This window comes from Cervus canadensis, chromosome 26 (assembly GCF_019320065.1).
Source record: "Cervus canadensis isolate Bull #8, Minnesota chromosome 26, ASM1932006v1, whole genome shotgun sequence".
Classification (NCBI taxonomy): domain Eukaryota; kingdom Metazoa; phylum Chordata; class Mammalia; order Artiodactyla; family Cervidae; genus Cervus; species Cervus canadensis.
Window position 1 is genome coordinate 39,651,612 of NC_057411.1, and position 18,280 is coordinate 39,669,891.

The following is an 18,280-nucleotide window of genomic DNA, read 5'->3' on the forward strand; positions in this document are numbered from 1 at the left end:
CAACATGGTTACTGTTGTTTCAAAGTTTCATTGACTAAGGAGAGAAAGGGAAAAGGAACCAGTCAGCACATGCCTGGTATCCTCCGGATTTTCCAGGCAAGAATACTGGAGGGGGTTGCCATTTCCTTTTCCAGGGGATCTTCCCGACCCAGGGATCGAACCCAGGTCTCCCGCACTGCAGCCAGACTCTTTACTGTCTGAGACACCGGGGAAGCCCTCCTATAAAGCAGGTGCGTTTAGAAGCGAAGCAGGAGGTGAAGTCAACACCTCAGGCAAACACTGGCGTGCTGCGGGAAGGGAGGCGCTGCAGGTTTAAAAGCACAGTCAGAGAAGGTCTCAGGGTGAAGGTGGCTTGGGAGAAAGTCCTTAAGCAGGACAAATGAGGCAGGAGCTGGGGAGCTCGAGGCATACGAGGGAGGCGAGAGTGGAGGGGAGACAGGGAGGAGAGGGAGGGAGTCAACTCCTGACATGTGGGGCCGTGCAGGGCAGGGTAAGGTCTCTGGCTTTTACACTGCGTGAAATGAACGGAGAAACGAATTGATGTGACATAGTATCTTTTATCAAGTCTAATGTGCCAGTGATTATGAAATGCACAGTTATTTTAGGTCCCACGCAGAGAGAAAAATCACCGCCAATTAAATTAAGACGCATCTCAGTTTTAGAGATGTTAAAATGTGACTAAATCTGCATCTTAAAAATGAGTGGGAAATATGTTCCCTCTGGAGCAGGGAGGGGTCAAGATGGCTGAATAGGAAGACCTTGAGCCCACCTCCTCCCACTGGCACATCGAAATTACAACTACTCACAGAGCAACTATTGATGAGAATGACCTGAAGAGCAGCAGAAAAAAAATCTACAACCAATGGTATAAAGAAGAATGGGAAGTTCCTGTGTAGCACATGGAGCTCAGCTGTGATGACCTAGAGGGGTGGAATGGGGAGAAGGGTGGGAGGCTCAAAGGCAGGAGATCTATGAACACCTAATGGCTGATTCACATTATCATATAGCAGAAACCAAGACAACACTGTAATGCAGCTATATTCCAACTGAAAAACCATCAGATTAAAAAAAAGAAGAAACCACAATGAGAAGGGTAGAAGGGACAGGGTCAGCGTATAGTCAAGTCCCATAATTAGAGGTGGGGGACCCCCAAACAGGAGGATAATTACTATGGCATTGGTTCTCCCCAAACAGTGAGGTGTCCAAAGCTCCCCAGCCCAGGGGTCCTGCACTAGGAAGATGAACCCTAAGAACATTTGGCTTTGAAGATCTGCAGGGCTTATATGCGGGAGAGCCAAATGACCATGGGAAACAGAGATCCATCCTCAAAGGCTGCACACAAAATCTCACGAGGTCCAGGACCCGGGGAAGAAGCAGTCATTTGAAAGAATCCTGGGTCAGATCCACCTGATGATCTCAGAGAGCCTCCCAGAGAGGCAGGAGGAAACCAGAGCTCCGTCTGGGGAGAGAGGCACTGGCAGCAGCCATTTGGGGGAGCTCTTTCTACCACAAAAGCGGTGGAGAATTTGTCTGCCATGCAGGAGACCCAGGTTCGATCCCTGGGTCGGGAAGATCCCCTGGAGAAGGAAATGACAACTCACTCCAGTATCCTTGCCTGGAGAATCCCCTGGGTGGAGGAGCCCAGTAGGCTACAGTCCATGGGGTCGCAGAGAGTCAGACACGAGTGAGCAACTAATACTTTCTACCATGAGGGCACATGCTCGGAAGCACTCTTTCTGAATCCCCGCTCTGGCTTATGAGCACAGGGGTCCCGCCTCACCCACCAGCCTGGCAGCACCAATACTGGGGCACCTCAGGTGAAGCAGCTAGGCAGGCAAGGACACGAGCCCACCCACCAGCAGGCCAACTGCCTTAGGGCCTGTAGAGCCCCCAGCTGGCCCAGGACCCAACCCTGCCCATCAACTGGTGGCCTGGTACTAGCCCCAAGACCAGCCTCACTCACCAGTGGTCTTAGTAGTATTTTTTGGATATGTCTCCTCAGGGGGCTTCCCAGGTGGCTCAGTGATAAAGAATCCACCTCCCAACCAGGAGACTTGGGTTCGATCCCTGGGTTGGGAAGATCTCCTGGAGGAGGAAATGGCAACCCACTCTAGTATACTTGCTTGGAAAATTCCATGGACAGAGGAGCCTGGCAGACTATGGTCCATGGGGTCACAAAGAGTCAGACATGACTGAGCACCACCACCCACCCATGTCTCCTCAGGCAAAGGAAACGAAGGCAAAGATGAGCAAATGGGACTAAATGAAACTAAAAAGATTTTGCACACTGAAGGAAACTATCAACAAAATGAAAAGGCTGCCCACTGAATGGGAGATATTTGCAAATGATGCACCCCATAGCAGTAATTATCTTGGGTCCACCTGCACAATCAGGATAATCTCCCCATCTCAAGATTCTTAACTTACTTCCCATCTGCAAAGTCCCTTTGCCATGTCAGCAAGGTAACATTCACAGCTTTTGGGAATTAGGACGAGGACATCCTTGAGGGGACACTAGGCATCTTTCTGCCTAACCCAGCAGACTGGCGAGAAGCCCACACACCTGCATTAGAATGGATCACACTTTGAGGACCACTATTCTACATCCTGTTCCAGTTGTGTAACTAACAAAATCCACAATATTTAACAACTTCCCTGAGCAATGGGGCATGAAATCACCAAGACCATTTACCTAGAAAATAGGTGGAAGATGAATTTTATAGTCTGGGTGTGTGTGTGATTTTCCATGAAGGGTTTTGTCGGTCCTTTTCTTCTCATGACTAAATATTCATCTCGACCATAGAAAGTTCATCTCTCATTTTCATCAACAAGGAAATATGGAAAGTGGGAGAGAATATGGGTCTCTAAATATCTTATGGTAATTTAAGGCAATTAAACAATCAATCAGTAAATTAATTTTGACATACACACTTTGAGAAAGCAGTCTTGGGTCATATTTATTTAATCAGTTGATGAGGTCATTAACCTTCCTGTTAGCTTCTTGCATGCAAAACTCCTTTCAAAATACTTCTGCAAAACATAGGAAAATTCACATACAGGCATATGCTCACAAAGTAAGTGAATAAAAAATAAAACCAGAATCTAGGCACTGTCTGATATCTGCTTAAAATAAAAGATTCATAACTAGAGGTTTTTGGGTGAATCATAAGTCTTTGCCTAATAATTTGTCAGAACTGAAATTCTGAATTTTTTTCAATATCAACGTTATGAAGTGATTAAATAGATACAGTGCAAAGGTCTTAGTCTGCATTTGCCTGCATTACCTTGCAGCAACCATGTAGGGTATTTTGATCCATATTTTTCACATGAAAGCTGAGATTCAGAGAAATTCAGCAAGTTGTACAAAATCACAGAGTTGTGGGAAATCAGCTAACTGGCTAAAGTCACTCAGCCCATTAATGCCATTGTTGTTGTTTTGTCTCTAAGTCATGTCCAACTCTTTTGTGACCCCATGGACTGTAGCCTGCCAGGCTTCTCTGTCCATGGAATTCTCCAGGCAAGAATACTGGAGCGGGTTGCCATTTCCTTCTCCAGGGGATCTTCCTGACCCAGGGATTGAACCTGCATCTCCTGTGTTGGCAAGCAGATTCTTTACCACTGAGGCACCAGGGAAGCCCATTAATGGGATTGCACGCATGTGGGCCAAGTTGCTTCAGTCATGTTTGACTCTCTGAGACCCTATGGACCATAGCCCGCCAGGCTCCTCTGTCTCCAGGCAAGAATACTGGAGTGGGTTGCTATGCCCTTCTCCAAGGAATCTTCCTGACCCAGGGATCAAATCCATTTCTCTGGAACCTCCTGCATTGGCAGCTGGATTCATTACCACTGAGCAACCACGGGAGCCCATTAATGTGGCTGCCCTGCTTCAAATGCAGGCATTCAGCTTCCAAGGGTAGAAGCCTGTCTGCAAACCACAACTGCCTCTAAAAGGCCTGATGGAGAGCCAACATCAGAGGCACTTTAGATCCATCTGGTGAGCTTTCCAAACCACCAAGGCCCAGGTTTCCCCCTGCTTCTCCAGAGATGGCAAATGATATGGCCTGGGATCCAGGATTTGTATGAATTGGAGGAATTCAGCTTCATGTACATGCCCTGGTGATCCTGTGCTAATTTCCAAAGCTGCATATTATCCCTGGTAATGCAGGGAAGTTTTCTTGAGCATTTGCTATGTCCCAGCTAGTGGGTTTTGAATAAGGAGGTGAAATAAGAAAATCAAGGCTACTGCTCTCTGGGACCTACCAGCCACATATGCAGGAGACGACTACGGGTCAGAGGACAACAGATGAAGCTGACGGCAGAGACTGAAATTAATTAGAAGGAGATCTAATAAACTGGACAGGCAGGTAACGAATTAGAAGGAGATCTAATAAACTGGACAGGCAGGTAACGAGACCTGTGCCCACCCAGAGGGAAAGGCCCTATGTTTGCGTGGTGCTTCCATTGACTTTTTGGTAGTTTGGATAGCTCCCGTTACTTTCTTTGGAAAACTTCTATCACATGCCTACATTGAGGGCTGATTTCTAACTAATGGAACACTCAACTGAAAAAGACATGATGTTTCTCATAACCAGAACCTAGGGGTGGGAGGTCCAGGGCTGGGACAGTCCGCCTCTCTGCCCCACCCTCCTTCATCTCGTCTCTAAGTCAAAGCCAGCAGTCCTCCACTCCTCCCATGCCTGCTCTGGGCAGGAAGAACAGGAAATGCTAAAGAGGAAGATGTTTTCTAGTAACGTGACCTTTGTATTAGCAAACAGAAGCTCCCTGCAGGTATCACACCTTGTCTCATAGGTTAGAACTCTGTCAACGCGGCCACTTCTAGAAACTGGGATATTGAGCACGTTAGTGTTGCAGTCTCTAGCATGTAGGAAAGCAAGAGAGAAAGGAAATGGGGGCATTTTCATGTGTCACGTTTGGAAATCTGACAGTTTTAATTTTTTAAAAATAAAATTGATGTATATTAGCTACCTATGGCTGTTGTAACAGCACCACAAACTCTGTGGCTTCAAACAACACAAATTTAGTAGCTTATAGTTCTGGAGGTGAATCTGGAATGAAAGGAACAGGACTGTTTTCCTTTGGAGGCTCTGGGTGGGGTTGGAATCTTTTCCTTGCCTTTTCCAGCTCCTCAAGGGCACTCATTCCATGGCTGATGCTCACCTCCCTCCAGCCTCTGCCCAGGACATTACATCTCCTCTGACTCTGACCCTCCTCCTTCCCTCTTAAAAGGACCCTTGTGATTACACTGGTCACTCAGATAGTTCAGAATAATCTTCATGTCCCCAAATCCTTCATTTAATTGCATCTGCAAGGTCCCTTTTGCTACGTTAGGTAACATGTTCACAGGTTCTGGTGATTAGGATGTAGGGGCATTATTCTGTCTACCACACATATTATTGTTCAGTTGCTCAGTCATGTCTGACTCTGCGACCCTATGGACTGCAGCATACCAGGCTTCCCCGTCCTTTGCTATCTCCCAGAGTTTGCTCAAACTCATGTCCATTGAGTTGATGATGCCATCCAACCATCTCATGGTCTGTTGCCCTCTTCTCCTCCTGCCCTCAATCTTTCCCAACATCAGGGTCTTTTCCAATGAGTCAGTTCTTCGCATCAGGTGGCCAGTGTATGGTTTTAATGATGAAACAGACTTTCACTGAAAAATAGGAGTCCCCAGAGTGCAGCCCCTCCCACCCCTCCCTCGGTCCACTCCCTTGAAGAACTACCTTCTGCCATTTACTTCTGTTCTAAAGAGCAGGCTCTGGGCGTCATCTCCTGACTTCCCACACTGGGCGAGGAGGGGTCTGCTCTCTTCTCCCCCTCCCATCCCAGCCCACCCTGCCAGCCTTGTGAAAGGCTGGCAACGAGAATCTTGGTAAAGCACTCAGCACAGGCGCTCGGGGATGCTCAGTGAAAGAAATGCCTCATTATCCTTCAAATGTTAGTGGAAAACGCAGACTCTAGACCCAGTTTTACAAAATGCCACACCTGCTTTTCTTGCTCTAGGAGATCCTGGAAGAGTTTCCACTGCTGCCTCCGGAAGCGGTCCGACTTCTCCAGCTGCCGACTCGAGTTCTCCTCGGCCTCCTGCCTCAGGTATTCACACTCGGCCTGGGAGAGGTCGGTCACACCGGGGAGCGTCTGCAGGAACAGGATGTCGGCGAGCTTCTGGAAAGTTTCCATGGTGCTGCGGTACAGCTCCTGAAACCGAGAGCCACAAGACGGAGTTACAAGTTGCGGTCTTGCCCTGCGCAGGGCCAAGGTCCCCCCACAAGACACAGAGGAAATCCAGCGAAGGAAATTGTCCAATCACACACGTGTGTGCACATGCGCACAAACACACACTCGCAAAGTCTTGGGAAATACCGGCTGCCTTCCAGCCCTCTCACCCGCTCCTAGTCAAGCCCCAGACCTGCCACCTTGCCCCAGTGAGCCCTTACTCACTGGCATCTCCTCTAAACCTCCATCCAGATTAGGTTCACAATCCCTCCCTGGTCTCCTGGCCTCCCTCCATCCTCCACACTTAGGTGAGTTATTTGCAGAAGCACAGCTCTTTCATTTCCAGTTCAAATACCTTGGAGGGCTTCTCTTTCCATTGCAATCAGAATTACCTAGCAGGGCTTCAAGGCGGTCCTGACTCATTACTCACCATTCTGCTCCTTCATCCCACCTTCCCCGCTCCATTCTCTTCCTAAAAATGTATCTCTTTAATTGTGAAAAATAAAAACCTATAGATAATAATATATTAAACTTTCTGAATCCACCATTCAGTTGTCTTTTATCCCCCTAGATTAAAAACACTAAAACTTGCAGGATAAGTTGGAATCCATTAAGTTCCCTCTATAATTCTTTCCCCCTTCCTCCTAGTCTCCTCAGAATCAGCCATCCCCATGAATTCAGCATCTGTCTCCAATTTAGATGTCTATACTTTCACTATATGTGATGTCCACAAACATGGCCTTTGGTGTGCCTGTTAATTCACATAAATGACATCTCATTGCATGTTTCATTATACAGATTCTTTGCAAGCCTCTACACTTTGCCCCACTTCCAGGCACTTTCACATCTGAAATGGACTCCTCTTCATCCTGCAAAACCCTTACGAAAAAATCCCTTCTCTGTGAAGCCCTGCCTGGGCCACTCAGACTAACAAGGGCATTTCCGACCCTGGGCTCCTGCAGCTCTTTGGTTAGCCCCACCAGGGCATCAAAACTACAGTTCACCTGTCATTCCTCCTGGACCACAACTGCCTGAGAGTGGCTGCATCATACTCTGTACCTACGTCTCACACCCTCCCAGACCAAGCACCTGGCTGCAGTTTCCAAATGCATCGCACACCAACAGGAGGCAGAATGCCCATTCCCCCTTCTCCATTTAGGAACTCCCCACACGTGCTCCAAACTCTATGTGAGGTCTCCTCTTCTGAGAGGCCTCCTGACCACAGGGCTTTTTGTGGCCACTAGTTGTTTGATTATCTTTTCCATGGACTAGACCATGAGGTTTCTCAAGAACAAAGTCTTATTACTTTAGCATCTATAGCTCCTAGAAGAGCACCTGGCAAATATCAGGTAATAATATTAAAATTGTTATTAATTATGAATTCTGACTGTGTGCCAGAGTGTCATAAACACATTTCTTGCATAATCTCATTCATCCTTCTAATAGTCCTATGTAGATGTTCTATTAGAATTAACAATATTTTATAGATAAGAAAAATAAGACCCAAGAAGAGAAGTAGCTGGACATCTGTAGAGGGTGGATTCTGACTACTGGACTATTGGACTCATGCTCCTAACTTGTGTGGTATGAGGATAATTGTGTTTTTTTTGGAAAAAAAAATTCTTACCATCTCATCTAGTGTACCTAGCTCATACTTGGTGGGCTCAATGAATATAAGTTAAATTTAACTCCATGTTAATTAAACCCAATGACTCATGAGTGCATGCTCAGTTGTGTCTGACTCTTAGTGACCCCGTGGACTGTAGCCCCCAGGCTCCTCTGTTCATGGGATTATCCAGGCAAGAATACTGGCGTGGGTTGCCATTTCCCCCTCCAGAAGATCTTTCTGACCCAGGGATCGAACCCGAGTCCCCAGCATCCCCTGCACTGGCAGGTGGATTCCTTACCGCCAAGACACCTGGGAAGGCCAAACTGAATGACTTCCATGCTCTAAAAAGCTCATGGTCAAACTGAACTTTGTTTGGAATAAAGTGCCCATAAAGGATCATAAAGGGGCATAAAGGATCTACAGCCTTTTAAAAGACTTAGAGATCCTACTTCTGATAGTGGCCAGCCAGGTAACTTGAACCAGTTTTTACCACTGAGGATGAATGTTTTTAAAAAGCTGGACAAAATGTTTATTAAACCATCATAAAAGTCCCAAAGAGCTAACAAGGTAGTATAGAGTATAGAGTCCAAGGTCTGGGAGAAGACGGCATCAGAGAAGCATGCCCAGCCTTTGGGCTCCATTTATATACAGTATGTGTAGGTCAATCCAAGGGACATGCCTGCACAGCTGATGGACCCTGGTTAGCCTCCAGTAGTCGAAGGGACAGAAGGTGGAGTTCATGGCTCACCATGAGTTGGAGCCTGGGTAAAACATTCCACACCAAGGATTGGGAACCCAAAACCTGCGATACGGAAACATGAGTGAAATGGAAAGAAATCAGATCTGACAGGTTTAAACACACAGCAACCTGGAGTCTGTTCATGTGGGTGGCCCAGTGTATTTCTAGTTTAGGCATTGAATTAGGGGATTCCAGATCATTAGAGACCCAATCATCTGGCAGAAGCAAAGGGAAAAAAATCTTTGGTAAAGGAGAACATCACTGTGTGCCTGAAAATATTTTTAAAAAATAATGTACAAATCTGAGATAAGGCATACCGTGAAAAATACACAAGTGTACAAGAAGTACACAAGGAGATGAGAATACAAGGAGGGAACACAAGGAGACAAGACCATGCCCAAAGATCTACACAAACAACAGACATGTGAACCCACAGGCTGTCTGGAGAGCACAGTACAGACTTTAGGGCTGATGCTCACTATGCTTCTGATTTAAAAGCCACTCTTCAGCCTTAAAGCAAAGACCTGGAGATTACAAAAAGTAATGCTATTTAGTTTTTGTTTTGTTTTTTTTTTTTACAAAAAATTAGAACTTCTAGAATTGAAGAACACTATCCAATAATAGGAACCCAATGCAAAGGTTTCACTGCAGTTTAGATGCAGTTGAAGAGAGAATAAGTACAGGAAGACAGATCAGGAGAAAATCCAGGACAAAGTAAAGAGAGACTAAAGGATGTTAAATATGGAGGAGAAGATGAAGGCTAAAGGATACAGTGAGAAAGTCCCGCATGTTTAACTGGAGTCCCTAAAAGAAGGAAGGCAGAGTTCAGACAGAAGTCATATTTGAAGTGACAGTGGGTGAGAAATCTCTCAAAACTGATGCAACAGATTTACAGATGATGAAGCAGAGGCTTCATCTGTACATGTGAAAGAGAGGTTAAATAAATTGTGTTAGTTCACCCACAGGGCCCCAGTGGCCAGGCTTTACCACACATGATCTAACCATGAGGCTCTTAAATGAATTTTTCTAACAATGAATGAATGAGACTATAACTAGCACCTAATAAACACAGGGTCACTTTTGCTGCATTAATAGTAGATAAAACAGTCTTTAGGAAAAAAAAAAAAGTTCCTCTAGAGAGAAAGGGGAGCAGTTCATAATATCAAAAGGTTTAATTCACCAGAAAGATGTAAAGTTTCTAAATTTGTATGCACGTAATGAAAAAAAATGAAGGTGTCAGTCACTCAGCTCTGTCTGGCTCTTTGTGACTCCAAGGACTATAGCCCACTGGGCTCCTCTGTCCCTGGAGTTCTCCAGGCAAGAATACTGGAGTGGGTTGCCACTTCCTTCTCCAGGGGATCTTCCCAACCCAGGGATTGAACCCGGGTCTCCCATACTGCAGGCAGATTCTTTACTGTCTGAACCACCAGGCATTATCCAAATCAATACAATTTGCCATATTAATAAAATAAAGCTGAAAAGTATAATGTTAATTATGGGAATAAATGAAGAAAAGAGTATTTCACAAATTGTAATTTCCATGCAGAAGAAACACTCTTAGCAAAATAGGAAATGGAAGGAAGCTTCCTTAATCTGAAAAAATCTATAGCAAACATTTCACCTGAGGGTAGAAACTACAAAGCAATATTAAAAAAATTAATAAGACAAATAAATACAGGGATACACCATGTTTGTAGACTGGAAGATTTGGTATTGTAAAGATGTTCATCGTCACCAACTTGATCCATAAATTCAAAATGCTAATCAAATTGCGGGCTGTATCAGTAACTTTGTAGGATATGGATTGAAGCTGCACATAACTCTTTAATCCAACAATTCTGCTCCTAGGTATATGCCCAGGAGAAACAAGTGCATGTGTGTATCAAAGAGCATCCACAAGAAAGTTCTTGTCAAGAGAATGTGTAATAGTCTAAAATAAGAAGCCACACAAATGTCCATCAACAGTAGGATGGATAAACGGTGGTGTATTTATACAGTGAAATACTACAGATCAGTGAGGAAGAATGAATATTGCTACACATGACAATACAGAGAAATCTCACAAGGCACAAAGCTTGTCTCACAATACAAAGTTGAGAGACACAAACCTAACATGCTATACAATCCCATTTCCATAAAAGCAAAGACCTAATTTCCATGTAAGCCAGGATATGGCTCCTGCGAGCAGGGAAGAGATTGGGATAGGGAGGAGGTATGAGAGGGGTTCAGGGGTCCTGGTCAAGATCTCTTTCTTGATCTGGATGGAGGTTACATAGATCTGTTTTTAATCATCATTTGTTAACCTGTAAGTTTACATGTTATCCATTTATTTGTATCTGTTACATTTCACAATAAAAACAGTTTAATAATATGGGAGTGACTTATATCTTCTTCCAGCCCCTGGAAATCCCAATTTTCTGCCAGGCAGGAGACAGACTTTGAACATTGATTCTCCTACCTTGGAATCTATCATCCTGCAGCAGTGGCTGTAGACACTAACACATACCTTTTTCTTTCTGTCATGACTGTCAAACTACAAAAATATGCTGTTTGTAAATTCAAGAACTAAAATCACTGCAGATGGTGACTGCAGCCCTGAAATTAAAAGACGCTTGCTCCTTGGAAGAAAAACTATGACCAACCTAGACAGCAGATTAAAAAGCAGAGACATTACTTTGCCAACAAAGGTCTGTCTAGTCAAAGCTATGGTTTTTCCAGTAGTCATGTATGGATGTGAGAGTTGGACTATAAAGAAGGCTGAGCGCCAAAGAATTGATGCTTTTGAACTGTGGTGTTAGAGAAAACTCTTGAGAGTCCCTTAGATTGCAAGGAGATCTAACCAGTCCATCCTAAAGGAAATCAGTCCTGAATATTCATTGGAAAGACTGATGTTAAAGCTGAAATTCCAATACTCTGGCCACCTGATGCGAAGAACTGACTCATTTGAAAAGACCCTGATGCTGGGCAAGACTGAAGACGGGAGGAGAAGGGGCTGACAGAGGATGTGATGGTTGGATGGCATCACCGACTCAATGGACATGAGTTTGAGTAAGCTCCGGGAGTTGGTGATGGACAGGGAGGCCTGGCGTGCTGCAGTCCATGGGGTCGCAAAGAGTCACACATGACTGAGTGACTGAACTGAACTGAAATTTAAGTAAGGTGAACTTTGTAAAAGCTACATGGTTCATTAGTCAAGGCTCTTTCTAGTGAAACAAAAAGCAAAACAAAACAAAACATGCTGGATCCTGTCTGCTCCCTCGACAGAGACACATCTGCAACGTTGTCACGTGCTCTGACAGGTCACAAAACACAGTGCTCCCACTTTACGCTGAGATGTTACGTTTGGGAGATGCTGATTCATTCTGTGCCTGAACTGGAGTTAATCTGTTCTTCTCTCTCAGCGTGTGTGAGGGGTCGGATCGGGGGGCAGGGGGGACCTTGGTGCCTCAGCCTTTTGCACTTTCCCTCAAACACAGCACAGGGAACCCAAGCTGGGGCGGCAGTTCCCTCGGACTCCTCTGTCACTAGGCTTCCGCCTCTGCCCCCTGACCCAGAGGGGCAGTGCCCTTCCCAGACTTCTTTCAGAGAAAGTTCTGGGGCGGGGCAAAGGCACATATTCTGGAGCCCGTGGAAGGGAGTCTCAATTTCCTGATCTGCAAAAGGGATACGATGCAAAGTCCATCCGTGAAGACAGCACCTGCCTTGAGGACTGATGATCAGGATTACGGACTTCCTAGATGGTGCGGTGGTTAAGAATTTGCCTGCCCATGCAGGAGACACAGGAGACTTGGGTTCGATCCCTGGGTTGGGAAGATCTCCTGGAGGAGGGCATGGCAACCTGCTCTAGTATTCTTGCCTGAAAAAATTCCACGGACCGGGGAGCCTGGCGGGCTTGTCCACGGGGTCACAAAGAGTCAGATGCGACAGAGCAACTGAACATACAGACAATCAGGATTAGATACGACACAGCACAGGGCAAGCGCTTCATAAACACTGGCTCTTAGCATTCCAGAGAGGCTGGGAGGGTTAGTGTGGATCTCAAAAAAGGCTGCCTATGGCTATTTTCCTTCCAGGAACTGAGCGTTTTGGAGAAAAGGCAGTTTGGTTCCATTTGTCTGCAGGGTAGGGAGAAGGGAGGTAAGGAAGGGTGCTCTTCCCAGCAGAGGCAGGAGAAAGTCTGGTGGAGCAGTGTGGGTTGAGCTACGGATTTGGGGAAGCAGAAGAGCAGCAGGGGGTCAGCCCAGCAGGGTGGGGCGTTGGGGGGGTTGCGGACTAGGGCAGACAGGAGCTCAGTGCCTCATACAGGAGGAGTCAAGATCCGGCAGTCTGGACCAGCAAGGCATGAATGCAACCAGGTTCGAAGACATCCTGATCACGGTGGGTGGTGACTGAGTGAATAAAACATCCTTCCAGGATCCCACAGGCATGGCCCGGCTCTCTGCCGAGTTTCGATTCATCACAGGAACCGGAAATGTTCCCCGGCAGGGACGGTACCCTGCGTGTTCTAAGACACACAGTTACCTGCTTCAGAATGGGGTGTGCCCAGGATCCTGGGACAGAACAGTGCAAGGTCACAGGTCAAGACACAGGTCAAGTCGGGTCTCTTAAAAACAGGTGGGATCAAGGGTCAGGAGCCTGGGCACCACCTGCATTGTGCCACTCACCAGCAGCGTGCCCGGGGGTGACTCTTCCTCTCTGGGGCTTCACCCTATCTGCGCCTGGAAGACAGGAGATGCCGGAGACACGTGTGTGGAGGGGCACACTGGGTCCAGATCTTTCTCTTCCCCAGAGCCATGCCCTTTGCCCCAGAGCCTTGACATGTTTTCCCCAGGGGTGTGGGAAGTACCTCCCCCACCCTTTGACTTTGGGTCTGTCATGTGATCTGCATTGGCCAACAAGATGAGGTGGAGGCCAAGTGGGCTAGTTTGGAGGCCAGTCCTCTGCCACTGCAAGGAGAACATCTCCAGGCCAGCCACTGGTCCCAAGAGGAGAGGAGAGACAGGAAAGCATGGACAAGTTGTGTCAGTCATTCCTAGATCAGCCAACTACTGGCAGAAACACAGACCCTGAGGATAAATCACTGTCATTTTTGGCCTCTGGGTTTTGGGGTATCTCATGGCATAGTATTGTGATTCCACACCAGATGGAAGGGGCCCGAAAGGTGAAAGCTCTGGTGTAAAGGTGTCTTATCCTCACAGCATGCATGGGTTCACCCTGCAAATATCTCTTGAGCACCTACTGTGGGCCACAGCCACTGGGTAAATGAGGCTGACGTGGACCCTGACTTTAGGGAGCATAGCCCAGGGTGGGGGCAGGCATCACACAGGAACTCATGGTACACTATGGCAAGTGTGATGGCAGAGAGGCTAGGAGACCTAGGGACAGACCAGGGGATCTAATCGATCTGGAAGGGCTCCCCAAGGAAGTGATGTGTAAGCTGAGACAAGAATGAGAACAAGCCAAACTGGGGGACTGCAGGAAGCAGTATTTAAGCAGCAGAAGAACATGTGCCAAGGCACTGTGGCAGGCAGGAGAAGGTCACCTTCGGGGAGCTGAGGGATGTCTGAGGTTGGCTGAAGGGCAGGGAGCAATAGACATGACTCCAGACAGGTGGTGAGTGGGGCTTGTCATGTGGGCCTCGTGGGCTAGGTCAGGGGGTCTTATGGCCCAAGCAGGGTGGGACTCGTGGACCAGACCAGGTTGGCTTTTGGGTCTTATGTCAGATGGGTCTTATGAGTCAGGCCATGTGAGCACTACATGGACCAGGCTGGGTGGTCATCACGGCCAGGTTAAGGATGCTGGATTTCATCCTGAGAGCTATGGGTCGCATTCTAGGGTGTCAAATGGGTTCTTTCATATGGTCAACCTACAAAGAAGGCAGCTAAGAATCCCTAGATCAGAGAGGTGAAGTGATATCACTTCACCAGTGACCAGGCCTCACAGCTGGTACACAGCTGGGTCAGGCCCACAGCCTGACCTGGGTGACTCTTATCTTACCTGTACTTTTGTACTTCTTTGCAGGGAAATGAGCTGACTGTGAAAATTACTAAAAGGAGAGGACAGGTATAACTGAGTACTACATGGTAACCTGAGGGCACGGGCAAGTTTTACTATATTTACTACAAATAAAGAAAACATAAATTAATTACTCTACTTATCGTTGTTGTTCTTGACAACTGTTGATCAGTTGTATCTGACTCTTTGTGACCCCATGAAAGGTAGCCTGCCAGGCTCCTCTGTCCATGGGATTTTCCGGGCAAGAATACTAGACTGGGTTGCCATTTCCTCCTCCAGGGCATCTTCCTGAACCAGGGATCAAATCTGCATCTCTTGTATTGGCAGGAGGATTCTTTATCAGCAAGCCACCTAGGAAGCCCACTTACTCTATTAGCCTTATTGAAACAAAAAAGTCACATTCCTGTGGTGTGCTACCATAAGGCAGATGTGAAAGCACCAGTCTATGTTTTCTCAGACTCATTCCTAGTGACGAGGTATCACACTTTAACCTTGATAAATGACCATGGAATGGCTTCGTCCTCTATAGCGCCCACTGAAATCCTCTCTCCAGGGACAGCACCGATATGGTGCCTACACTTCTGTCAACTTTCTTCTCAAGATCCACTTCCAACAGAACACTGCCCCCAAGCCGTTGTTTTGGTATTTCTCTCAAACCTAATTTCTTGTACTCTTTGAAAACTTACTGTTTCCCATCTGTGGTAGACAAAATAATGGCTCCCCAGGATGTCCATGTTCTAATCCCTGGACACTTTGAAGGATCCACTTTACACAGTCCAAGATTTCACAGATGTGATTAAAGAATTAAAAGGACCCTGAGATGAGATTATCCTGGATTATCTAGGTGAGTCCCACATAGATAATTCCAAGAGTCCTTGTAAACGAAAGAGAAAGAGGCAGGCAGTCAGAGTGAGAGGAGATGCAGGATGGACACAGACCCAGGAGAAGCCTAACTGTGGCTTGGAGATGGAGCAAGGGACCAGGAGCCAAAGAATGCAGGTGCCTCTAGCAGCTGGAAAAGGCAAGGACACGGATTCTCCCCTGGAGTCTGCAGGAGGAACACAGCCCTGCTGACATCTTCATTTCAGCCCAGTGAGACCCATTCTGACCTCGAGAAACATCAGGTGATCACTTCTGTGGTTTTAAGCCACTACATTTGTGGTCGTTTATTCTAGCAGCAAGAACACACCACCTTCAGGGTGGCACTGATTACATGACAGTCACTGATTCATTGATTCGCTCATTCATTTACTCATCAATGTTGACTGATTGCCTGCAATGTGTCATCCCCAGCTGGATTCTGCAGAACATGTCACAGCAAGCTACAGGAACGTGGCTTTTTGTTCTATTTTAATAAGACTAGTAGAGTAATTGGACTTCCCAGGTGGCTCAGTGGTTAAAGAACCCACCTGCCAAGGCAGGAGATGCAGGAGACTCCCAGCAAGGACTGCCCACCCCTTCCCTCACCTTGTCCATCGAATCGCTTCTTCCCATCGAAATGTTAGGGCCCTGGGCCTGTACCCCAGGCTCCCCAACTGTGTGACCTTGAACAGAATTTCAGTGCTGTGCAGGAAAGAGCTGACCTTGCTAACAGAGAGGCCTGGCCTTAGTCCTTGCTTCCTAGGAAGTGACCTCTAAGTTCTTCGAATGTCCTGCTTGATTAGAGGGTCTCTGTTTACCTGGTGACCTTGGGCAGCTTTAGACAATCTATGACCATGATGTGATTTAGGGTGGGGCTCTTGGGCCAGGTGGCATCAGCTCCACCTCCAGAGGGTCTGGGGGTTAAGATGAGCCATGCTGGTGGTCAACCACATCTACATGACTGAGCCCCAGTAAGTACTAGGGATGCTAAGGCTTGGGTGAGCTTCCCTGGTTGGCAATGCTCAGTATGTAATGTCAGACACAAATCTTGGAAGAAGTTAGTGCTGTCCACGACTTCACTGGGACAGGACAACTGGGAGTTTCCTGTATGCAACTCTAGACTCTGCCCATGTGCCTCTTTTCTTGACTGTCTTTGATCTGTAGCCTAAACTGTGACCACGAGAACAGCTTTCAGTGAGTCCTTCCAGAGCAGGAGTCCCAGCCTCTGGAATCTAATACCTGATGACCCGAGGTGGGGGGGATGTAATAATGACAGAAATAAAACGTACAACAAATGTAATGTGTTTGGATCATCCCTAAAACACTCCCTCCCATCCTCCACACCCCTCCGGAAAATTGTCTTCCACAGAACTTGTCCCTGGTGCCAAAAAAGTTGGGGACTGTTCTGTAGCTGTTGAGAGTCCCTTAGACAGCAAGGAGATCAAACCAGTCAATCTGAAAGGAAGTAAACCCTGAATATTCATTAGAAGGACTGACGCTGAAGCTGAAGCTCCAATACTTTGGCCACCTGATGCCAAGACTTGACTTATCAAAAAGACCCTGATTCTGGGAAAGACTGAAGCTAGGAGGAGAAAGGGGCGACAGAGGATGAGATGGTTGAACGGAATCATTGACCCAATAGACATGCATTTGGGCAAACTCTGGGATATACTGAAGGATGGGGAAGCCTGGAGTGCTGCAGTTCATGGGGTTGCAAAGAGTCGGACATGACTGAGCAGTTGGACAACAACAAAAACAAGCACCGTTCTATAGAACTGAACTTGAGGGTGGTCTTGGGCACCTCTGGGTTTGCATTTGATATCAGAAGTGAGCGTGGTCTTGGGGACTACTCACAAACATGTCACGAGTGCCTGTCTTTATTATTTCTGCTTTGTTCGAAGACAAGAGTTTCACTTTTTTGCCTCTCTTCTTTGCCCTAACTTCCTGTGAGAACCAGAAGCTGTGAGAGCTGACCTTGGCAGGGCTGTTATCATCCTACACACCCAGGAGCTCTTCAGGAGACAGCGTAGGGAGGACAGTCAGAAATAAACAAACAAATAAGCAGGTCTCTGGGGCACCCTTCGATGTGACGGTGGCAAACTCAGTGCCTGTCATTATCAGGAAGACTCTGGGCTCATTTCAGGAATCCCTTTAAAAGTCACTGAGATGTGTAATTTACAGGCATTCATCTCAGTCAAACTGAAAATTTACTGTTTGTTTAAGAGGCCAAGGGACACTAGGAAGTTAGAAGAATGCACTTATCTCTGTAGCCTGAGCACCCTTAGGTGGTGATCAAATTTATCTCGCAGCCACCGTGCCTACACTATCTTGATCAGTGTCCAAAGAAAGGGGGGATTATGTCTCTGTGTGACCAGGTCTGGGAAAGAGCCAGCAGACTGCAAGGCAAGTTACCTCGTGAGCCTGATTGGTGCAGACACACCCTTCCAGACGATGAGTGATAACAACCAGGCTCATGATAACAGACTTTTAAGTGCTCATTGTGTGCCACACACATTTCTTTCTATATGCTTTGCACATGTGAACTTACTCAAACTTCTGAATAGCCATAGGAAGAAAATTTATTATCCCCACTTGAAGAGGAGACCCAGATGTTGACCATCAAAATAGACCCCCATCCCATGCCTTCTCACCACCTCCACCAGCGTCATCCAGGCCCAAACCCCCAGCATCTCTTGTCTGGACCTCTGCAGAGCCTCCCCAGGGATCCCTGCTTCCACTTTTGCCCCCTACAGTCCATCCTCCACACAGAAATCAGAGGATCCTTCAGAAACACGAGGCAAATCACTTCCCTACTCAAAACA

General features: G+C 46.8%; 1 protein-coding gene across 7 annotated transcripts in view; it reads right to left on the minus strand.

Annotated features, from left to right (window-relative positions):
- EVC (EvC ciliary complex subunit 1) overlaps positions 1–18,280 on the minus strand; it is an 88,936-nt gene that overhangs the window by 25,113 nt on the left and 45,543 nt on the right. For all 7 annotated transcript variants that reach the window (XR_006265634.1, XM_043447723.1, XM_043447719.1 and 4 more), the window contains one exon: positions 6,004–6,216. Coding sequence is in view for 6 of the 7 variants with exons in the window: in XM_043447723.1 (XP_043303658.1) it covers positions 6,004–6,216 (213 nt within the window). In the remaining variant the exon portion in view is untranslated. The remainder of the gene's footprint in view (positions 1–6,003; positions 6,217–18,280) is intronic.